Source organism: Coregonus clupeaformis, unplaced genomic scaffold, assembly GCF_020615455.1.
Source record: "Coregonus clupeaformis isolate EN_2021a unplaced genomic scaffold, ASM2061545v1 scaf0032, whole genome shotgun sequence".
NCBI lineage: Eukaryota > Metazoa > Chordata > Actinopteri > Salmoniformes > Salmonidae > Coregonus > Coregonus clupeaformis.
In genome coordinates this window covers 1,303,836-1,328,463 of record NW_025533487.1, presented here as the reverse complement: position 1 = coordinate 1,328,463, position 24,628 = coordinate 1,303,836, and the positions used below count along the sequence as shown (strand labels likewise).

The window sequence follows — 24,628 nt, the reverse complement described above, 5'->3', positions numbered from 1 at the left end:
GCGAATGGCGCCACACCAAACTGGAAGTCTTCCGACTAGCTTGGAAAGACAGTACCGTGCAGTACCGAAGAGCCCTCACTGCTGCTCGATCATCCTACTTTTCCAACTTAATCGAGGAAAATAAGAATAATCCAAAATTTCTTTTTGATACTGTTGCAAAGCTAACTAAAAAGCAGCATTCCCCAAGAGAGGATGGCTTTCACTTCAGCAGTAATAAATTCATGAACTTCTTTGAGGAAAAGATCATGACCATTAGAAAGCAAATTACGGACTCCTCTTTGAATCTGCGTATTCCTCCAGGGCTTAGCTGTCCTGGATCTGCACAGCTCTGCGAGGGCCTGGGATCGGGAGAGACACTTAAGTGTTTTAGTACTATATCTCTTGACACAATGATGAAAATAATCATGGCCTCTAAACCTTCAAGCTGCATACTGGATCCTATTCCTACTAAACTGCTGAAGGAGCTGCTTCCTGTGCTTGGCCCTCCTATGTTGAACATAATAAACAGCTCTCTATCCACCGGATGTGTACCAAACTCACTAAAAGTGGCAGTGATAAAGCCTCTCTTGAAAAAGCCAAACCTTGACCCGGAAAATATAAAAAACTATCGGCCTATATCGAATCTTCCATTCCTCTCAAAAATTTTAGAAAAAGCTGTTGCGCAGCAACTCACTGCCTTTCTGAAGACAAACAATGTATACGAAATGCTTCAGTCTGGTTTTAGACCCCATCATAGCACTGAGACTGCACTTGTGAAGGTGGTAAATGACCTTTTAATGGCGTCAGACCGAGGCTCTGCATCTGTCCTCGTGCTACTAGACCTTAGTGCTGCCTTTGACACCATCGATCACCACATTCTTTTGGAGAGACTGGAAACCCAAATTGGTCTACACGGACAAGTTCTGGCCTGGTTTAGATCTTACCTGTCGGAAAGATATCAGTTTGTCTCTGTGAATGGTCTGTCCTCCGACAAATCAACTGTACATTTCGGTGTTCCTCAAGGTTCCGTTTAGGACCACTATTGTTTTCACTATATATTTTACCTCTTGGGGATGTTATTCGAAAACATAATGTTAACTTTCACTGCTATGCGGATGACACACAGCTGTACATTTCAATGAAACATGGTGAAGCCCCAAAATTGCCCTCGCTAGAAGCCTGTGTTTCAGACATAAGGAAGTGGATGGCTGAAAACTTTTTTACTTTTAAACTCGGACAAAACAGAGATGCTTGTTCTAGGTCCCAAGAAACAAAGAGATCTTCTGTTAAATCTGACAATTCATCTTGATGGTTGTAAAGTCGTCTCAAATAAAACTGTGAAGGACCTCGGCGTTACTCTTGACCCTGATCTCTCTTTTGACGAACATATCAAGACTGTTTCAAGGACAGCTTTTTTCCATCTACGTAACATTGCAAAAATCAGAAATTTTCTGTCCAAAAATGATGCAGAAAAAATTAATCCATGCATTTGTTACTTCTAGGTTAGACTACTGCAATGCTCTATTTTCCGGCTACCCGGATAAAGCACTAAATAAACTTCAGTTAGTGCTAAATACGGCTGCTAGAATCCTGACTAGAACCAAGAAATTTGATCATATTACTCCAGTGCTAGCTTCCCTACACTGGCTTCCTGTTAAGGCAAGGGCTGATTTCAAGGTTTTACTGTTAACCTATAAAGCGTTACATGGGCTTGCTCCTACCTATCTTTCCGAGTTGGTCCTGCCGTACATACCAATACGTACGCTACGGTCACAAGACGCAGGCCTCCTAATTGTCCCTAGAATTTCTAAGCAAACAGCGGGAGGCAGGGCTTTCTCCTATAGATCTCCATTTTTATGGAACAGTCTGCCTACCCATGTGAGAGACGCAGACTCGGTCTCAACCTTTAAGTCTTTACTGAAGACTTATCTCTTCAGTAGGTCATATGATTGAGTGTAGTCTGGCCCAGGAGTGTGAAGGTGAACGGAAAGGCTCTGGAGCAACGAACAGCCCTTGCTGTCTCTGCCAGGCCGGTTCCCCTCTCCACTGGGGTTCTCTGCCTCTAACCCTGTTGCAGGGGCTGAGTCACTGGCTTGCTGGTGCTCTTTCATGCCGTCCCTGGGAGGGGGTGCGTCACTTGAGTGGGTTGAGTTACTGACGTGATCTTCCTGTCTGGGTTGGCGCCCCCCCTTGGTTTGTGCTGTGGTGGAGACCTCTGTGGGCTATACTCAGCCTTGTCTCAGGATTGTAAGTTGGTGGTTGAGGATATCCCTCTAGTGGTGCGGGGGCTGTGCTTTGGCAGAGTGGGTGGGGTTATATCCTTCCTGTTTGGCCCTGTCCGGGGTTTCTTCGGATGGGGCCACAGTGTCTCCGGACCGCTCCTGTCTCAGCCTCCAGTATTTATGCTGCAGTAGTTTATGTGTCGGGGGGCTGGGGTTAGTTGGTTATACCTGGAGTACTTCTCCTGTCTTATCCAGTGTCCTGTGTGAATTTAAGTATGCTCTCTCTCAATTCTCTCGTTCTCTCTTTCTCTCTGAGAACCTGAGCCCTAGGACCATACGTCAGGACTACCGGGCATGATGACACCTTGCTGTCCCCAGTCCGCCTGGCCTTGCTGCTATTCCAGTTTCAACTGTTCTGCCTGCGGTTACGAAACCCCTACCTGTCCCAGACCTGCTGTTTTCAACTCTTAATGATCGGCTATGAAAAGCCAACTGAGAGACCTGAGCCCTAGGACCATACGTCGGGACTACCGGCCGTGGTGACTCCTTGCTGTCCCCAGTCCGCCTGGCCTTGCTGCTATTCCAGTTTCAACTGTTCTGCCTGCGGTTATGGAACCCCTACCTGTCCCAGACCTGCTGTTTTCAACTCTTAATGATCGGCTATGAAAAGCCAACTGAGATTTATTCCTGATTATTATTTGACCATGCTTGTCACTTATGAACATTTTTGAACATCTTGGCATGGTTCTGTTATAATCTTCACCCGGCACAGCCAGAAGAGGACTGGCCACCCCTCATAGCCTGGTTCCTCTCTAGGTTTCTTCCTAGGTTTTCGCCTTTCTAGGGAGTTTTTCCTAGCCACCGTGCTTCTACACCTGCATTACTAGCTGTTTGGGGTTTTAGGCTGGGTTTCTGTACAGCACTTCGAGATATTAGCTGATGTAAGAAGGGCTATATAAAATAAAATTGATTGATTGAGTACAACACTCAAGGGCCTCCCGAGTGGCGCAGTGGTCTAAGGCACTGCATCGCAGTGCTAGCTGTGCCACTAGAGATCCTGGTTCGAGTCCAGGCTCTGTCGCAGCCGGCCGAGACCGGGAGACCCATGGGGCGGCGCACAACTGGCCCAGCACCGTCCAGGGTAGGGGAGGGTAGGGGAGGGTTTGGCCGGCAGGGATGTTCTTGTCCCATCGCGCACTAGCGACTCCTGTGGCGGGCCGGGCGCAGTGCACGCTGACTCAGTCGCCAGGTGTACGGTGTTTCCTCCGGCACATTGGTGCGGCTGGCTTCCGGGTAAAGCGGGCACTGTGTCAAGGAGCAGCTCGGTTGGGTTGGGTTGGGTTGGGTTGGGTTGGGTTGGGGGGTTGGGTGTCAGTACGGGAGTTGCAGCGATGGGACAAGACTGTAACCACCAATTGGGGGAAAAAAAGGGGGTAAAATACCACAAAAATAAAAATTGAATAAAAAGTAAATATTAGGAAAGAAAAAAAAGAGTACAACACACACTACACCCAACCTCTCCTCCTCCCCTCTACCTTTCATCTGGACGAAGTCTAGTTGGTGGATGGTTTGTAGCAGGGGTCCGCTGTCCAGGGTCAGGTCAAAGTCACTGGTCATCCTGGGGGTCAGGGTTCCCTTCCCCCACTGGTCCTCCGTCATGTGCACCCTCCTGATCAGGGCATCTGAGATCTGGGGGTAGAACAGGGTCAGAGAGGGGCATACAGGGTCAAAGGTTGCATCCCAAATGGCACCCTATTCCCTATATAGTGCACTACTTTAGACCAGAGAATGGCACCCTATTCCCTATATAGTGCACTACTTTTGACCAGATATTCATCTGATATCTGCTTTATGTGATGACTGGTTACACACACACAGCATGCTAGCTGTTCCTGTAGACTTCTAGTTATTGCGCTAACGCTAGTTATCAATGGCTCACGAAACGACCTTCAACTTCCTTCAAACTGCACGCAGAAAAATACAAATGTTATCCATGAGTACATCTGACTCTGGGTAGTTGCCAAAATATTGCACTATCCCTTTAACCTTTATATACACCCAGGAAATCTCCCATTGAGGTCAGAATACTTATTTTACAAGGGAGACCTGTAATGTGGTTGTAATGACGTCAGCTCAACCAGCTGGGAGCATGTGGTGTCCTCTACTGACCTGTAGGAATCCGCTGGGGTCGTTCTCCTTGATGACCTCCACACAGTACTCCATCAGGCCTGTTGTCTGACGCAGCTTAACTGTACAATGAGATATCTGATCCCTCACCACCTGAGAGAGAGAGAGAGAGAGAGAGAGAGAGAGAGAGAGAGAGAGAGAGAGAGAGAGAGAGAGAGAGAGAGAGAGAGAGAGAGAGAGAGAGAGAGAGAGAGAGAGAGAGAGAGAGAGAGAGAGAGAGAGAGAGACAGAGGGGAGAGAGAGAGAGAGAGAGAGAGAGAGAGAGAGAGAGAGAGAGAGAGAGAGAGAGAGAGAGAGAGAGAGAGAGAGAGAGAGAGAGAGAGAGAGAGAGAGAGAGACAGAGAGAGACAGAGAGAGACAGAGACAGAGAGAGAGGTTAATGAAAATGATGAGAGAGAATAGATAGGTATTAGGGAGGGACACATACTGTATTAAACAGCAGAGGTTTCAGTGGTTGAATAATAATAATAATAATAATAATAATAATAATAATAATAATAATAATAATAATAATAATAATAATAATAATAATAATGCAAATATCATGGTACAGCTGTATGGACACTCAATCACTATGGTACTTTTTAATGGTAAATGTACAAACATACAGTACCAGTCAAAAGTTTGGACACACCTACTCATTCAAGGGATTAAGACATCAAAACTATGAAATAACACATATGGAATCATGTAGTAACCAAAAAAGTGTTAAACAAATCAAAATATATTTTATATTTGAGATTCTACAAATAGTCATCCTTTGTCTTGATGACAACTTTGCACACTCTTGGCATTCTTTCAATCAGCTTCACCTGGAATGCTTTTCCAACAGTCTTGAAGGAGTTCCCACCTATGCTGAGTACTTGTTGGCTGCTTTTCCTTCACTCTGCCGTCCGACTCATCCCAAACCATCTCAATCGGGTTGAGGTCGGGGGATTGTGAAGGCCAGGTCATCTGATGCAGCACTCCATCACTCTCCTTCTTGGTAAAATAGCCCTTACACAGCCTAAAGGTGTGTTGGGTCATTGTCCTGTTGAAAATCAAATGATAGTCCCACTAAGCCCAAACCAGATGGGATGGCGTACCACTGCAGAATGATGTGGTAGCCATGCTGGTTAAGTGTGCCTTGAATTCTAAATAACACCTCCTCCAACAAGCTTTACGGTGGGAAATATACATGCGGAGATCGTCGGTTCACCCACACCGCGTTTCACAAGACACGGCGGTTGGAACCAAAAATCTCCAATTTGGACTCCAGACCAAAGGACACATTTCCACCGGTCTAATGTCCATTGCTCGTGTTTCTTGGCCCAGGCAGGTCTCTTATTCTTTTGGTGTCCTTTAGTAGTGGTTTCTTTGCAGCAATTCGACAATGAAGGACTGATTCACACAGTCTCCTCTGAACAGTTGATGTTGAGATGTGTCTGTTACTTGAACTCTGTGAAGCATTTATTTGGGCTGCAATTTCTGAGGCTGGTAACTCTAAAGAACTTATCCTCTGCAGCAGAGGTAACTCTGTGTCTTCCATTCCTGATTCATGATGGTTTTTGCGACTGCACTTGAAGAAACTTTCAAAGTTCTTGAAATGTTCCTTGTTGACTGACCTTCATGTCTTAAAGTAATGATGAACTGTCGTTTCTCTTTGCTTATTTGAGCTGTTCTTGCCATAATATGGACTTGGTCTTTTACCAAATAGGGCTATCTTCTGTATACCACCCCTAACATGTCACAACACAACTGATTGGCTCAAACGCATTAAGAAGGAAAGAAATTCCACAAATTAACTTTTAAGAAGGCACACCTGTTAATTGAAATGCATTCCAGGTGACTACCTCATGAAGCTGGTTGAGAGAATGCCAAGAGTGTGCAAAGCTGTCATCAAGGCAAAGGGTGGCTACTTTGAAGAATCTCAAATATAAAACATATTTTGATTTGTATAACACTTTTTTGGTTACTACATGATTCCATATGTGTTATTTCAAAGTTTTGATGTCTTCACTGTTATTCTACAATGTAGAAAATAGTAAAAATAAAGAAAAACCCTTGAATGAGTAGGTGTGTCCAAACCTTTGACTGGTACTGTATATTATGATAAATATATTTGAAACTTGTGACTCATTATGGTAAATGGTGAAATAAGTATAGCCAGTAATACATGTAATGGCTTAGCAGATAATAAGAAAATAATAATAATATTTACCTTGCTCAAAGAGAAGGAATATAATATATATTGTTTACAGGAAACTCATTCAACAATTTTAGATGAAGTTGTATGGAAAAAGGACTGGGGGTGGGTCGAAATATACAGTGAGGGAAAAAAGTATTTGATCCCCTGCTGATTTTGTACGTTTGCCCACTGACAAAGACATGATCAGTCTATAATTTTAATGGTAGGTTTATTTGAACAGTGAGAGACAGAATAACAACAAAAAAATCCAGAAAAACGCATGTCAATAATGTTCTAAATTGATTTGCATTTTAATGATGGAAATAAGTATTTGACCCCTCTGCAAAACATGACATAGTACTTGGTGGCAAAACCCTTGTTGGCAATCACAGAGGTCAGACGTTTCTTGTAGTTGGCCACCAGGTTTGCACACATCTCAGGAGGCATTTTGTCCCACTCCTCTTTGCAGATCTTCTCCAAGTCATTAAGATTTCGAGCCTGACGTTTGGCAACTCGAACCTTCAGCTCCCTCCACAGATTTTCTATGGGATTAAGGTCTGGAGACTGGCTAGGCCACTCCAGGACCTTAATGTTCCTCTTCTTGAGCCACTCCTTTGTTGCCTTGGCCGTGTGTTCTGGGTCATTGTCATGCTGGAATACCCATCCACGACCCATTTTCAATGCCCTGGCTGAGGGAAGGAGGTTCTCACCCAAGATTTGATGGTACATGGCCCCGTCCATCGTCCCTTTGATGCTGTGAAGTTGTCCTGTCCCCTTAGCAGAAAAACACCCACAAAGCATAATGGTTCCACCTCCATGTTTGACGGTGGGGATGGTGTTCTTGGGGTCATAGGCAGCATTTCTCCTCCTCCAAACACGGCGAGTTGAGTTGATGCCAAAGAGCTCCATTTTGGTCTCATCTGACCACAACACTTTCACCCAGTTCTCCTCTGAATAATTCAGATGTTCATTGGCAAACTTCAGACGGGCCTGTATATGTGCTTTCTTGAGCAGGAGGACCTTGCAGGCGCTGCAGGATTTCAGTCCTTCACGGTGTAGTGTGTTACCAATTGTTTTCTTGGTGACTATGGTACCAGCTGCCTTGAGATCATTGACAAGATCCTCCTGTGTAGTTCTGGGCTGATTCCTCACCGTTCTCATGATCATTGCAACTCCACGAGGTGAGATCTTGCATGGAGCCCCAGGCCGAGGGAGATTGACAGTTCTTTTGTGTTTCTTCCATTTGCGAATAATCGCACCAACTGTTGTCACCTTCTCACCAAGCTGCTTGGCGATGGTCTTATAGCCCATTCCAGCCTTGTGTAGGTCTACAATCTTGTCCCTGACATCCTTGGAGAGCTCTTTGGTCTTGGCCATGGTGGAGGTGTCAGAGGAAAGCCCTCAAAATTGTCAAAGACTCCAGCCACCCTAGTCATAGACTGTTCTCTCTGCTACCGCACGGCAAGCGGTACCGGAGTGCCAAGTCTAGGTCCAAAAGACTTCTCAACAGCTTCTACCCCCAAGCCATAAGACTCCTGAACAGCTAATCATGGCTACCCAGACTATTTGCACTGCCCCCCCACCCCATCCTTTTACGCTGCTGCTACTCTGTTAATTATTTATGCATAGTCACTTTAACTCTGCCCTCATGTACATATTACTTCAACTACCTCAACTAGCTGGTGCCCCAACACATTGACTCTGCACCGGTACCCCCCTGTATATATAGCCTCCCTACTGTTATTTTATTTTACTTCTGCTCTTTTTTTTCTCAACACTTTTTTTGTTGTTGTTTAATTTTTTTCTTTTTTGTTAAAAATAAATGCACTGTTGGTTAAGGGCTGTAAGTAAGCATTTCACTGTAATGTCTGCACCTGTTGTATTCGGCGCATGTGGCCAATAACATTTTATTTTATTTTATTGATTGCTTCTGTGGACAGGTTTCTTTTATACAGGTAACAAGATGAGATTAGGAGCACTCCCTTTAAGAGTGTGCTCCTAATCTCAGCTCGTTACCTGTATAAAAGACACCTGGGAGCCAGAAATCTTTCTGATTGAGAGGGGGTCGAATACTTATTTCCCTCATTAAAATGCAAATCAATTTATAACATTTTTGACATGCGTTTTTCTGGATTTTTTTTGTTATTCTGTCTTTCACTGTTCAAATGAACCTGCCATTAAAATTATAGACTGATCATTTCTTTGTCAGTGGGCAAACGTACAAAATCAGCAGGGGATCAAATACTTTTTTCCCTCACTGTACTTCTCCCATGGGCAAAGAAACTCAAAAGGGGTGATGATATTAATTAACAGTAATTTTGATCCGAATGTGCAAATTGTCCAAACAGATCCACAAGGTAGATGGATGATTTTAAATATGTTATTGGACCATAAACAGATATGGCTCATTAACCTTTACGGACCAAATAATGATGATCCACGCTTCTTTTAAAATATATATAATAAATGATCAACCCTGCAAGCAATACAAAACTCTATTATTATGGTAGGAGATTATAATAGTGTTTTAAATCATGAATGTCATGGATATATTAGAACTATTGGATATATGGAGGCTTAAATATCCTGACCTAGTGAGATATACAGTGGGGAGAACAAGTATTTGATACACTGCCGATTTTGCAGGTTTTCCTACTTACAAAGGATGTAGAGGTCTGTAATTTTTATCATAGGTACACTTCAACTGTGAGAGACGGAATCTAAAACAAAAATCCAGAAAATCACATTGTATGATTTTTAAGTAATTAATTTGCATTTTATTGCATGACATAAGTATTTGATCACCTACCAACCAGTAAGAATTCCGGCTCTCACAGACCTGTTATTTTTTCTTTAAGAAGCCCTCCTGTTCTCCACTCATTACCTGTATTAACTGCACCTGTTTGAACTCGTTACCTGTATAAAAGACACCTGTCCACACACTCAATCAAACAGACTCCAACCTCACCCATGAGTCACCCATGATTCACCAAATTATATTTTTTGAAGGAGGAAGCAAAGTACTTTAAGCATATGTTTTCGTTTCAGTCGCCTCCATCTCCTCTAACTGAAGCTAATTGTAGGGATTTTTTTCTATTGATAATGTAAAATTAACAGCCATACAGAAAGACTCACGTGAAGGCGAAATTACAGAGGTGGAACTATTAGAATCTTATAGAATCTTCTGGAGGCAAGTAAAGACTTTAAGTCCGGGAAAACGTCAGGGTTGGATGGCGGGAAAACGTCAGGGTTGGATGGCATACCATTTGATGTATACCAAACCTTTTTTGATATACTCAGAGGACCGTTATTAGCATGTTCTAACCACTCCTATGTAAATGGTAGATTATCAGACACTCAAGAAGAAGAAGGTCTGATTTCATTATTACTGAAACAGGATACAAGTGGGAAATATAAAGATCCAGTACATTTAAAAACTTGGAGGCCCCTTACACTTTAGATTAAAAATCTGGGAAACCAGGCCTGCTATTTATAGCTGACTTTGAAAAGGCTTTTGATAAAGTACGACTGGAGTTTATATATAAATGCCTGGAGCATTTCAATTTTGGAGAATCTCTTATAAAATGGGTTAAAATCATGTATAGAGAGGAAGGAGAGGAAGGAGAGGAGGAGAGGAAGGAGAGGAGGAGAGGAAGGAGAGGACGAGAGGAGGGAGAGGAAGGAAAGGAGGAGAGGAGGAGAGGAAGGAAAGGAAGGAGAGGAAGGAAAGGAAGGAGAGGAGGAGAGGAAGGAAAGGAAGGAGAGGAGGAGAGGAAGGAGAGGAGAGGAGAGGAGAGGAGAGGAGAGGAGAGGAGAGGAGAGGAGAGGAGAGGAGAGGAGAGGAGAGGAGAGGAAGGAGAGGAGGAGAGGAAGGAGAGGAGGAGAGGAGGAGAGGAAGGAGAGGAGGAGAGGAGGAGAGGAGGAGAGGAAGGAGAGGAAGGAAAGGAAGGAGAGGAGGAGAGGAAGGAGAGGAAGGAGAGGAGGAGTGGAAGGAGAGGAAGGAGAGGAGGAGAGAAAGAAGATGAGGAGAGGGAAGAGAGGAAGGAAAGGAAGGAGAGGAGGAGAGGAAGGAGAGGAAGGAGAGGAGGAGAGGAAGGAGAGGAAGGAAAGGAAGGAGAGGAGGAGAGGAAGGAGAGGAAGGAGAGGAAGGAGAGGAGGAGAGGAAGGAGAGGAGGAGAGGAGGGAGAGGAAGGAGAGGAAGGAGAGGAGGAGAAGAGGAGAGGAGAGGAAGGAGAGGAAGGAAAGGAAGGAGAGGAGGAGAGGAGGAGAGGAGGAGAGGAAGGAGAGGAAGGAGAGGAGGAGAGGAAGGATAGAAGAGGAGAAGAGGAAGTAGGAAAAGGAGGAGAGGAAGGAAAGGAAGGAGAGGAGGAGAGGAAGGAGAGGAGGAGAGGAAGGAGAGGAGGAGAGGAGGAGAGGAGGAGAGGAAGGAGAGAAGAGGAGAAGAGGAAGTAGGAAAAGGAGGAGAGGAAGGAAAGGAAGGAGAGGAGGAGAGGAAGGAGAGGAGGAGAGGAGGAGAGGAAGGAGAGGAGGAGAGGAGGAGAGGAGGAGAGGAAGGAGAGAAGAGGAGAAGAGGAGAAGAGGAGAGGAGAGGAAGGAGAGGAAGGAAAGGAAGGAGAGGAGGAGAGGAGGAGAGGAGGAGAGGAAGGAGAGGAAGGAGAGGAGGAGAGGAAGGATAGAAGAGGAGAAGAGGAAGTAGGAAAAGGAGGAGAGGAAGGAAAGGAAGGAGAGGAGGAGAGGAAGGAGAGGAGGAGAGGAGGAGAGGAGGAGAGGAAGGAGAGGAGGAGAGGAGGAGAGGAAGGAGAGAAGAGGAGAAGAGGAAGTAGGAAAAGGAGGAGAGGAAGGAAAGAAGAGGAGGAGGAGAAGAAGGAGAGAAGAGGAGGAGAGGAAGGAGAGGAGGAGAGGAAGGAGAGGAGGAGAGAAGAGGAGGAGAGGAAAAAGTGACATCAATGACAATATGTGACTCAGCAGGGGATCAAATACTTTTTTCCCTCACTGTACCCTCCACTGCTATACCTTCTACTGCTATACCTAAACTCCTAGGTATAACATTGGATGGTCAATTATCATGGTCAAGTCATATTGACAAAGTTGTTGTGAAGAAGGGGAGGGGTATGTCTGTTATAAAAATATGTTATGCATTTTTGAAGGCACTGGTCTTGTCCCATCCTGATTACTGTCCGTTAATATGGTCAAGTGCAGCAAAGAAAGACCTAGCAAAGCTGCAGCTGACTCAAAACAGAGCAGCACGCCTTGCCCTTAACTGCACATACAGAACTCATCAACAACATGCATGCCAGTCTTTCCTGGTTGAGGGTTGACGATTGATTAACTGCTTCTCTTCTAGTTTTCATAAGAAGGATAACTGTAATGACAATTCCAGATTACTACTGTATGTGTATGTTGTTTTATTATTCTGTTTGTATTGTAATGTATACAGGGCTCTCTTAGTCTCCTGAGTGGCGCAGTGGTCTAAGGCACTGCATCGCAGTGCTAACTGTGCCACTAGAGATCCTGGTTCGAATCCAGGCTCTGTCGCAGCCGGCCGCGACCGGGAGACTCATGGGCGGCGCACAATTCGTCCAGGGTAGGGGAGGGAATGGCCGGCAGGGATGTAGCTCAGTTGATAGAGCATGGCATTTGCAACGCCAGGGTTGTGGGTTCGATTCCCACGGGGGGCCAGTATAAAAAAAATATATATGTATTCACTAACTGTAAGTCGCTCTGGATAAGAGCGTCTGCTAAATGACTAAAATGTAAATGTTGTAAAATAGATTTTTAATCTCAATGTGACTCCCTGTTTAAGTAAAGATTACATCAAATAAAAATAAATTGCTAGTTATAACCTAATGTTAGCTAGCTAGCTAATATTGAATGTAGTTTGTTAGCTTTTAGCTACCTGTAGATTAATGCTGGGTAGCAACGTTATGAATTGGGATTATGGTCCATTGTTTAACTAGCTACATGTCTAAACAAAAGACTCCACTACGCAAGTAACCATTTCACTGTACCGTTTACACCTTCTGTATCCTGTGCATGTGACAAATAAACTTTGATTTTATTTGATATAGTGTGTGTTTACCAGAGACGGTAATGTGAAGAACAACATGACCTGCACCAAAGTCAAATTAGGATATAACGTTAGGCCAACGAGACAGTGTTCAAGTTCTAAGATTCTACGGTAGAATGCCCTGCTTTTATTTAGTCACACTCACAACCGTAAGCTATTTCCTGTAATTAGCTCGCCATTAACTTGTAAATAATGTTCTGGTTGTGAGTTTATTTTCCTGTAATAATGAATACAGATTAGCTAAAGTAAAGAAACTGTCAGCTATATGATATGGTCATTATTTGAACTGGCTAGCCAGCTAACTTAACGTTAGCTAGCTAGCTAACAAGCTAGAAACAAACCAAAACCAAAACGAACCAAAAACATTGTTTAGAAAGTTGCTTTTAGTTGCTAGATTGACATATACTAAATTAATTTTTCAACGAATGGGTTTATTAGAGTTAAAATACACCAGTTATGCTCTTTTGGACCACCAGGCTGCTGATGTCATGCAGCCTGTCGTTTTTGTGTTTATACTTTTTCATAACGACAAGTTTGATGTCGGACGACAATAGAATGTTCATGATGTCACTGCGACAACTGTATACGTTCCATGAACGTCTTCCAGACCCTGGATGTAAACTGGGGACCCCGGTCAGACACTATGTCCTCTGGCACCCCGTAGTAACGGAAGACGTGAGTATACAGGGCTTCTGCAGTTTGCAGGGCCGTGGGGAGACCAGGCAGAGGAAGGAGGCGGCAGGCTTTAGAAAAGCGGTCCACAATGACCAGGATGGTGGTGTTACCCTATCACCAGGTATTCGTAATGCCCCGTGGTTGTGCTGAATGCTGTCTTCCACTCGTCCCCTTCCCGGACACGCACCAGGTTGTACGCACTCCAGAGATCTCATTACGTGAAGAAGCGTGCCCCATGCATTGATTCGATAACAGAGGAGATGAGGGGTAGAGGGTAACTATAGCAAATGGTAGTTTGATTAAGTGCCCGTTAATCAATGCAAGGGCGCAGACCTCCGTCTTTCTTCTTCACGAAAAATAAACTTGAGGAGGAAGTGGAGGGACGTTTGAACCCCTGGCGCAGGGACTCGGAGACGTATGTCTCCATCGCCTCCGTTTCAGCCTGCGACAGGGGGTACACATGACTCCTGGGAGGCACATCGTCTAACCGGAGGTTTATCGCGCAATCCCCCGCCCGATAAGGTGGTAATTTGGTCGCCTGCGTTTTGGGAAACGCGTGCACCAAGTCGAGGTATTCGGGGGGGAATGTGCACGGTGGAGGTAGTGTCTGGACTTTCCACCGTGGTTGCACCAACGGAAACAGCTAGGCACCTACCCTGACACTCTCGCGACCACCCCGTGAGAACCCTCTGCGGCCATGAAAAGGTGGGGTCATGTAGTGCTAGCCAGGGAAGGCCCAACACAACAGGGAAATCAGGGGATTCAATAATATAAAAGGTGATTTGCTCCCTATGGGTCTCCTGCAGAATCATCGCGACTGATGGTGTAACCTCTCTAACATAAGCTGACCCTAATGGTCGACTGTCAAGTGCTTTGATGGGCATAAAGTCTGTCCATAAAGTTCCCAGCTGCGCCTGAATTGACCAGTTCCTTACACTGGGGAACTACCGTGTGCTCAGGGAAGTTGACGTGTATTTACATTTGACATTTTAGTCATTTAGCAGATGCTCTTATCCAGAGTGACTTACAGTTAGTGAGTGCATACATTTTCATACTGGCCCCCCCCGTGGGAAACAAACCCACAACCCTGGCGTTGCAAGCGCCATGCTCTACCAACTGAGCTACACGGGGGCAAAGGGCTCTGAACGAGTGTGGGTTTGCGCTACCTTGCTTGCCGCCTCCAGACCCAGAAGAACCCAGAACAGCATGCAGCAGAATGTCCTCTCTTGCCACAAGAGTGACACTGGATCTGTCATCCTCCGTTCTCCCAGAACGCTGCACCACCCAGCTCCATCGGAAAGTAATACAGGTTGCAGGGGGGTGAAACGGGCAGGCCCCTTCCAGGATGTCCTCTGGAAGCCAACACGTTGTCCAACCGGATGGCCATGTCCACCAGCTGGTTGAAAGTCAACATGGTATCCCGGCGGGCTAGCTCCCTTCGGACGTCCTCCCGCAGGCTGCACCGGAGGTGGTCGATGAGGGCCCGCTCGTTCCACCCGGACCCCGCCGCTAGAGTTCTAAACTCCAGGGCAAAGTCTTGCGCGGTCCTCCTCCCCTGCCTCAGATGGACCAGGCGCTCGCCGGCCTCTCTTCCTTCGGGGGGATGATCGAAGACTGCCCGGTAGAGGCGAGCGAAGCCAGGCTGATGGTGGAAAAATAGAGGTCCAGCTGCAGGAGTAATCCCTGGCAGCGGGCCGCTGTCCAGTCGTACTCCCTCGGTAGGGATAGGTGAATCCCTCTGGGTGCTGCGGTGTGGGTGGCTGGATCCGGTCGCTCAGCTGGTCCCGAAGGGTCGGGTCCGCTCCTCTCCAGGCGTTGGACGACCTGGAGAACCCGATCCATCGCTTCGCCCAAGCTGGCTAGCATGTTGGAATGCTCCCGGACCCGCTCCATGACTCCAGGCATATTCCCATCTCCTGCTGACTCCATGCTGTTGGGTGTGTGATTCTGTAACGGGTGATTTGGACGGAGTCAGGCGCAGGAGGGTAAATCACAGAATAAATTGTTTATTCGGCAGTATAGCGGTACGCAGCAATGTGGGAAAAAAACTCCAGTGCGGTAAAAACAAGGCGCACGGGTGAATATCCGGGCGATACAAAATACAATATAGCTCCACCGAGCTATGGTAACCTCCACAATAAACAATCACACACAAAGACGGGGGCAGAGGGAATACTTATACAGGTACTGATGAGGGGATATGAACCAGGTGTGTGTAATAGACAAGACAAAACAAATGTAATGATGAGATGAGGAGCGGCAGTGGCTAAAAGGCCGGTGACGACGAACACCGAAGCCTGCCCGAACAAGGAGGGGAGGCAGCTTCGGAGGAAGTCGTGACATATACAGATATGTCGATAGACGTAGTATAAACCAGCCTTTAATCTTTAAATCTTTGGTTGTTTAGTACACTACCGTACTCACTCTGTTTAGCACATGGCCTCACGTGTGAATCCTTAAAGAGAGGGGTGGGGCTAAGGCTTAAGAGGGTGTGAACGATGCTGAATGGGTGTAGACAATGAAGAGCTCTCCAGTAGGTGTACCAAAACGTTCAAGGGCCATTTTCTCAAAAGTGGGGTTACAAGTTTATCAACTCTCAAAGCAGAATTACTTTCCCATTGTTCCTCGGCTGTAGTGTATGATAAACCATTTTCTAGCTCTGAGTCTCTACTTTTATCCAATGTCCGTCACATTCAGTGACATTAGTGGAGAGGTGCGGAAGAGAGGAGGAGAAAATCTTAAGACCCCTCCTCTGGTTTTATGCCTGGCAGTATGACATGTTAACCTAATGTTTCATGGTGTAGCCTGCAGCATATCAGTATGAAATGTTAACCTAATGTTTCATTGTGTAGCCTGCAGCATATCAGTATGAAATGTTAACCTAATGTTTCATGGTGTAGCTTGCAGCATATCAGTATGAAATGTTAACTTAATGTTTCATGGTGTAGCCTGCAGCATATCAGTATGAAATGTTAACCTAATGTTTCATGGTGTAGCTTGCAGCATATCAGTATGAAATGTTAACCTAATGTTTCATGGTGTAGCTTGCAGCATATCAGTATGAAATGTTAACCTAATGTTTCATGGTGTAGCTTGCAGCATATCAGTATGAAATGTTAACCTAATGTTTCATGGTGTAGCTTGCAGCATATCAGTATGAAATGTTAACCTAATGTTTCATGGTGTAGCTTGCAGCATATCAGTATGAAATGTTAACCTAATGTTTCATGGTGTAGCTTGCAGCATATCAGTATGAAATGTTAACCTAATGTTTCATGGTGTAGCCTGCAGCATATCAGTATGAAATGTTAACCTAATGTTTCATGGTGTAGCCTGCAGCATATCAGTATGAAATGTTAACCTAATGTTTTATTGTGTAGCTTGCAGCATATCAGAATGAAATGTTAACCTAATGTTTCATTGTGTAGCCTGCAGCATATCAGTATGAAATGTTAACCTAATGTTTCATGGTGTAGCTTGCAGCATATCAGTATGAAATGTTAACCTAATGTTTTGTGTTGTAACCTGCAGCATATCAGTATGAAATGTTAACCTAATGTTTTGTGGTGTAGCTTGCAGCATATCTGCTAAATGACTAAAATGTAAATATAAATATCAGTATGAAATGTTAACCTAATGTTTCATTGTGTAGCCTGCAGCATATCAGTAGCTTAGTGGTTAAGAGCGTTGTGCCAGTAACCGAAAGGTCGCTGGTTCTAATCCCAGAGCCGACTAGGTGAAAAATCTGTCGATGTGCCCTTGAGCAAGGCACTTAACCCTAATTGCTCCTGTAAGTCGCTCTGGACTGCTAAATGACTTAAATGTATGTTTCATTGTGTAGCCTGCAGCATATCAGTATGAAATGTTAACCTAATGTTTTGTGTTGTAGCCTGCAGCATATCTGCTAAATGACTAAAATGTAAATATAAATATCAGTATGAAATGCTAACCTAATGTTTTGTGTTGTAGCCTGCAGCAGATCCATATTAAAAAACTGCTATGTTATCACCTTGAGGTCCCTACTCCCAGGCCACAACACACTGGGTATGTCACAAATGGCACCCTATTCCATATATAGTGCACTATTGGCCCTGGTCAAAAGTAGTGCACTACATAGGGAATAGGGTGCCCTTTGAGACTCAGACCCAGCCTCGCCTTGGAGCTGTTTACAGTTAAGTGAGTGCATACATTTTCATACTGCCACCCCCCCGAGTTTAGATAGATGTTACCTAGCAACACTGGTCCAGCAACTTCTAGCCTGCTGATTCTTAAATGTGTTGTTTGTGTGTGTGTGTGTGTGTGTGTGTGTGTGTGTGTGTGTCACTGTGTGTCTGTTCTCTATTGATGGGTTAGTTTGGATATTAGCAGTGCAGTTCTCACACTGACTGACAGTCACTCATAGTGTGTGTTGTCATGCAATGTCCTTCGACCCCGGTGCATTTTATAATGTCCTTTGAGCTGGATTTGGACCTGTGTGGTCTGGCCTTACCCCTGGTCTGACTCTCTACCCCCCTGGTCTGTCTCTATCCCCCTGGTCTGTCTCTATCCCCCTGGTCTGTCTCTATCCCCCTGGTCTGTCTCTCTATCCCCCTGGTCTGTCTCTCTATCCCCCTGGTCTGTCTCTATCCCCCTGGTCTGTCTCTATTCCCCTGGTCTGTCTCTATCCCCCTGGTCTGTCTCTATCCCCCTGGTCTGTCTCTATCCCCCTGGTCTGTCTCTCTATCCCCCTGGTCTGTGTCTCTATCCCCCTGGTCTGTCTCTATCCCCCTGGTCTGTCTCTCTATCCCCCTGGTCTGTCTCTACCCCCCTGGTCTGTCTCTCTATCCCCCTGGTCTGTCTCTCTATCCCCCTGGTCTGTCTCTCTATCCCCCTGGTCTGTCTCTCTACCCCCTGGTCTGTCTCTCTATACCCCCAGGTCTGTCTCTCTATCCCCCTGGTCTGTCTCTCTACCCCCCTGGTCTGTCTCTATCCCCCTGGTCTGTCTCTATCCCCCTGGTCTGTCTCTATCCCCCTGGTCTGTCTCTATCCCCTGGTCTGTCTCTATCCCCCTGGTCTGTCTCTCTATCCCCCTGGTCTGTCTCTCTATCCCCCTGGTCTGTCTCTATCCCCCTGGTCTGTCTCTCTACCCCCCTGGTCTGTCTCTATCCCCCTGGTCTGTCTCTATCCCCCTGGTCTGTCTCTATCCCCCTGGTCTGTCTCTATCCCCCTGGTCTGTCTCTATCCCCCTGGTCTGTCTCTCTATCCCCCTGGTCTGTCTCTCTATCCCCCTGGTCTGTCTCTACCCCCCTGGTCTGTCTCTCTATCCCCCTGGTCTGTCTCTCTATACCCCAGGTCTGTCTCTCTATCCCCCTGGTCTGTCTCTATCCCCCTGGTCTGTCTCTACCCCCCTGGTCTGTCGCTATCCCCCTGGTCTGTCTCTCTATCCCCTGGTCTGTCTCTCTACCCCCCTGGTCTGTCGCTATCCCCCTGGTCTGTCTCTCTATCCCCTGGTCTGTCTCTCTATCCCCCTGGTCTGTCTCTATCCCCCTGGTCTGTCTCTCTATCCCCTGGTCTGTCTCTCTATCCCACTGGTCTGTCTCTATCCCCCTGGTCTGTCTCTCTATCCCCCCTGGTCTGTCTCTCTATCCCCCTGGTCTGTCTCTCTATCCCCCTGGTCTGTCTCTATCCCCCTGGTCTGTCTCTCTATCCCCCTGGTCTGTCTCTCTATCCCCCCTGGTCTGTCTCTCTATCCCCCCTGGTCTGTCTCTATCCCCCTGGTCTGTCTCTCTATCCCCCCTGGTCTGTCTCTCTATCCCCCTGGTCTGTCTCTCTATCCCCCTGGTCTGTCTCTCTACCCCCCTGGTCTGTCTCTCTATACCCCAGGTCTGTCTCTCTATCCCCCTGGTCTGTCTCTCTACCCCCCTGGTCTGTCTCTATCCCCCTGGTCTGTCTCTATCCCCCTGGTCTGTCTCTATCCCCCTGGTCTGTCTCTATCCCCCTGGTCTGTCTCTATCCCCCTGGTCTGTCTCTATCCCCCTGGTCTGTCTCTCTATCCCCCTGGTCTGTCTCTCTATCCCCCTGGTCTGTCTCTATCCCCCCTGGTCTGTCTCTCTACCCCCCCTGGTCTGTCTCTATCCCCTGGTCTGTCTCTATCCCCCTGGTCTGTCTCTATCCCCCTGGTCTGTCTCTATCCCCCCTGGTCTGTCTCTATCCCCCCTGGTCTGTCTCTCTATCCCCCCTGGTCTGTCTCTCTATCCCCCTGGTCTGTCTCTACCCCCCTGGTCTGTCTCTCTATCCCCCTGGTCTGTCTCTCTATACCCCAGGTCTGTCTCTCTATCCCCCTGGTCTGTCTCTATCCCCTGGTCTGTCTCTACCCCCCTGGTCTGTCGCTATCCCCCTGGTCTGTCTCTCTATCCCCTGGTCTGTCTCTCTATCCCCCTGGTCTGTCTCTATCCCCCTGGTCTGTCTCTCTATCCCCTGGTCTGTCTCTCTATCCCACTGGTCTGTCTCTATCCCCCTGGTCTGTCTCTCTATCCCCCTGGTCTGTCTCTCTATCCCCCTGGTCTGTCTCTCTATCCCCCTGGTCTGTCTCTATCCCCCTGGTCTGTCTCTCTATCCCCCTGGTCTGTCTCTCTATCCCCCTGGTCTGTCTCTCTATCCCCCTGGTCTGTCTCTATCCCCCTGGTCTGTCTCTCTATCCCCCTGGTCTGTCTCTCTATCCCCCTGGTCTGTCTCTATTCCCCTGGTCTGTCTCTATCCCCCTGGTCTGTCTCTCTATCCCCCTGGTCTGTCTCTATCCCCCCTGGTCTGTCTCTCTATCCCCCCTGGTCTGTCTCTCTATCCCCCTGGTCTGTCTCTCTATCCCCCCTGGTCTGTCTCTATCCCCCTGGTCTGTCTCTATCCCCCTGGTCTGTCTCTCTATCCCCCTGGTCTGTCTCTATCCCCCTGGTCTGTCTCTATCCCCCTGGTCTGTCTCTCTATCCCCCTGGTCTGTCTCTCTATCCCCCTGGTCTGTCTCTATCCCCCTGGTCTGTCTCTATCCCCCTGGTCTGTCTCTCTATCCCCCTGGTCTGTCTCTATCCCCCTGGTCTGTCTCTCTATCCCCCTGGTCTGTCTCTCTATCCCCCTGGTCTGTCTCTCTATCCCCCTGGTCTGTCTCTCTATCCCCCTGGTCTGTCTCTCTATCCCCCTGGTCTGTCTCTATCCCCCTGGTCTGTGATTATTTGGTCTATCCTTTCGACCACTGTGCATTTTATATGGTACATCGAGACCGGTTGGAACCAACGACCCAAGAAACACAACAATGTTTGACCTCTTTTCCTGTCAGGGAGGCCTGTGGACTAGCTTGTGTAATGTGAACATACCTCACCCCTGGCCCAACAGACCGTGATAATGTAGGCATGTCTCCCAAATGACACCCTATTCCCTATAGTGGACTACTTTTGACAAGAGTCCTATATAGGGAATAGGGTGCCATTTGGTACTGTATGTGTGTTCCCTATCTGGCCCTGGGCCCAGGCTGCGGTGTCAGAGTCAGGTCTGGAGTTTTTCACACCCCTGCAGTGGCCTGGCACCACTCCAAGAGGTGCTTCTCTTCTCACTGCAGACAACTGGCTTCCGGTTTAACAGAAAAAGTTGAACCACCCTCCTCATCTCCCCCCCACTCACCCACTCACCCCTCTCACCTTTCCTCACCCTCCTCTCCCACGACCCAGACAATCTGAGCACAGTGATCTGTTTACTAAGCGGTTTCCTCTCTCTCAGCATTCCAATCATCTGGCCTGGAATCTCACATAAGCTACAGACCGGGGCTGAGTCCCAAATGGTACCCTATCCAATATATAGTGCACTACTTTTGGTTAAAAGTAGTGCACTACATAGGGAATAGGGTGCCATTTGGGATACACACAGAGATATAAAACTGCTACAGGCGATATCAATACCACTGCTTCAGCTGATGATGAGCCCAGATCCATTTGTCTGGGTTTTATCAGGTGGGAGGAATTACATTTCAATTCCTGGGAGAGAGAGAGAGAGAGAGAGAGAGAGAGAGAGAGTGAGAGAGAGACATATATATAGAGAGAGAGCGAGAGAGACATAGAGAGAGAGAGAGAGAGTCTAAGTCTAAGTGGGCCACTGCCTGTCTCTCTCTCTGCAGAGCTGGTGGGGCCAGGAACCATTCCTCTCTGAGTCACTTGTGGCCGGGGTCATGTCATTAAACACTGTCGCACCCATTCAGCAGCACAGCCAAAACGGTCCAAGCAGATACAGGGTCAGAGCGGGCCAGAGACCGGAACAAACAGGGACACCCCACATGAAAAAATACTATTGTTTTCACTGTAGTGTTTTCGCAGACTTTACTGTAGTATACACTGTAGTGTTTTTGCGGACTGAAGTATACTGCAATATTTACTGTAGTGTTTTCGTGGACTGAAGAATACTGCAATATTTACTGTAGTGTTTTTGTGGACTGAAGTATACTGTAGTATACACTGTCGTGTTTTTGCGGACTGAAGTGTACTGCAATATTTACTGTAGTGTTTTTGCGGACTGAAGTATACTGTAGTATACACTGTCGTGTTTTTGGACAAATTGTAAAGGAGCACATTTTCCATAACCTGTAGGTAGGTAGGACTGGTTTCTATAACCTGTAGGGAACACAATATGGTCTATACTTGGTGTGTAGGTTTCTCACTTGATACATATTGGGACATAGTAGAGGATATATGGGCAGGTAATATGCAAATAGTTTTTTTAAATGTAGTGTTTTTGCAGACATTTCTTTAGTATTTACTGTAGTATTCTACAGTGTACTACAACATTCAATACTAAGTACTACACATTATTGTTTTTTTTATGTTAGTGGTTGTATTAATTTGGGATCTGTCGCATCCCACAACTGTCCCGGACTATGTTTGGAATATTTATTTCTCGCACAGAATAGACTAGGTCAACTTTTGTACTATGGGGGATAGTAGATTGACATAGGCTAGTGCTTTTGCTGTTCGTTAGGCCTACTCATCTTGTTGGCTGACGAAAAGTAAATGTGGACAGTTCTTCCAATATCTTCAATTTGTGCCTCGGAATTGGATAAGGACGCGGGCAGTTGCGTCTGTCTTCACTTGTAGCCTGTGAGAAAGACCTGATCACATGACTGGGAGCCATGTGAGTGAGAGGTGCTTCGGCACGCAGCGGGGAGAAGGGAATTATAATTATTATATTCAGCCCAAGGGCACAACGGCCACAACAGGCACAGATTTTTTTAGGGGGATTATGGCCACACAAAGGGGAAATTCGAGCCATTATCAAATGCTTGTCAAATTGTGAATGAGAGACTGATGAAGTGTGAACAGCCTGTGCAAAAAACTAAGCAGAGCTCATGCCTTTCATGCGACTTTTTCAAATCATCATTGGTCGCATCATGCAGCCTTAGAATGTATTAAAAATCAAAACATATAGCCCAACATTTGTATCACAACTAAAGTTAAATAAATAACTCTAAATTAAGCATATAGGAGGACCTGTTTCTTTGTTAACCGCTCAACACAGAATAGTGCGCACTACCTCAAATCATTTGGAGAAAACATCCTTTCTATTTTATTCAGCTTTGTTCAACTGTATTCTTCATACTATAAAATAATATAAAATAATGCCATGGAATTCTAAGCAAATCTTGTCTGCTAAATGAACTAGTGTAGCCCACAGCCATTTGGCATTGCCAGATCAGAGCCTAACATAAGGACAACTCAGTGTATGCTATTCTGTTCATCTCAAAGAGACTACATTTTCTTCATATTGTGTTTCTTTAGACCTGTCTAAAATAAATAATGGTTATATTGTGATGGTGTAGGCTATGGATTTATTAGACTTTTTCAAATGTAGATGTTCCAAAGGTCTGCATCAGTGGCTTGTAGGCTATGTGTGGAAACCAGGAGATGTTAAATGTGTTAATGTTAATTGACGGTCAATTACCGTGAGACCGGCAGTTATTTGCTTGACAATCACCGGCTGACAATAATGTCATGACCGCCACAGCCCTAGTGCTGAGTGTTTGTCAATACCAATACGTTAAGGGAAAAGCAATGTCATGATGAGTAGACTATCTTTATTGGTTAACAGACTGCACTGGTCATTGACTGCTGCAGCAGTGACATAGCAATTACAACAGAGCGATAAGGATGAGTTATGAGATAGATGTGTGTGTGTGACAGCGATCAAATGAAAGTAAATACAATTATTTCATATATTGACTCCTCAGCATGACACACTAACTACCTTCTCTCTCTCTCTCCTCTCTCTCTCTCTCTCTCTCTCTCTCTCTCTCTCTCTCTCTCTCTCTCTCTCTCTCTCATCTTTAATGACAGTCTTTAACAGATCCCCATCTATCCTGATGGAATGAAGAGAGAGAGAGAGAGAGAGAGAGAGAGAGAGAGAGAGAGAGAGAGAGAGAGAGAGAGAGAGAGAGAGAGAGAGAGAGAGAGAGAGAGAGAGAGAGAGAGAGAGAGAACGAGAGAGAGAGAACGAGAGATGGGAGAGAGAGAGAGGGGACAGAGAGACAGAATGAGAGTGAGAGAGAGCGAGAGAGAGAGCGAGAGAGAGAGAGAGAGAGAGAGAGGGCAGAGCGACAGAACGAGAGAGCGAACGAGAGAGAACGAGAGAGAGAGAATGAAAGAATGGCATATTATTATATTATAAAGAAAGATAGAAAGAGAGATAGCTCAAACATAGCCCCATCTCAGGGTGCCATTTGAGAAGCAGACATTATGTACACACAGGCACGCACACACGCACGCACACACACACGCTCTGCAAGTCGCTACGTCCTGGTCGTCAAGGAGATGGTTGCCTCTGGCGTCACCGAGCAATACTTTCTCAGGGACCAGAGGAGACGAACAGGTTGTGTGTGTGTGAGTTTGTGCCACTGTGTGTGTGTGTGTATGTGTGCGTGCGACTGTGTGTGTGTGTGTGTGTGTGAGGAATAAGAATCAGTTTGAATAGCTCTCTCCAACTGCCGTTCTGCGGCCAACAAGGCAGAGTTCATCTCAGCCTATGCTACCCTCCAGTCCCTCGACTTCTTGGCGCTGACGGAAACATGGATTTTCACAGAAAACACTGCTACTCCTACTGCTCTTTCCTCGTCTGATCATGTGTTCTCGCATACCCCGAGAGCATCTGGTCAGCGCGGCAGTGGCACAGGAATCCTAATCTCTCCCAAGTGGACATTCTCTCTTTTTCCCCTGACCCATCTGTCTATCTCCTCATTTGAATTCCATGCTGTCACAGTCACTAGCCCATTCAAGCTTAACATCCTTATCATTTATTGCCCTCCAGGTTCCCTTGGAGAGTTCATCA

The 24,628-nt window shown here is 46.3% G+C and overlaps 1 protein-coding gene across 1 annotated transcript in view; it reads right to left on the bottom strand.

Moving 5' to 3' along the window:
• Positions 1-3,736: 3,736 nt before the first annotated feature.
• Positions 3,737-24,628, bottom strand: part of LOC121544577 (E3 ubiquitin-protein ligase TRIM9-like) — a gene marked incomplete at its 3' end in the record, with an annotated part of 81,863 nt that continues 60,971 nt past the window's right edge. Inside the window, exons 5-6 of the mRNA XM_045212616.1 lie at positions 4,371-4,481; positions 3,737-3,890 (exon numbers count right to left, since the gene is read on the bottom strand). Of these exons, the coding sequence (XP_045068551.1) occupies positions 3,737-3,890; positions 4,371-4,481 (265 nt within the window). The remainder of the gene's footprint in view (positions 3,891-4,370; positions 4,482-24,628) is intronic.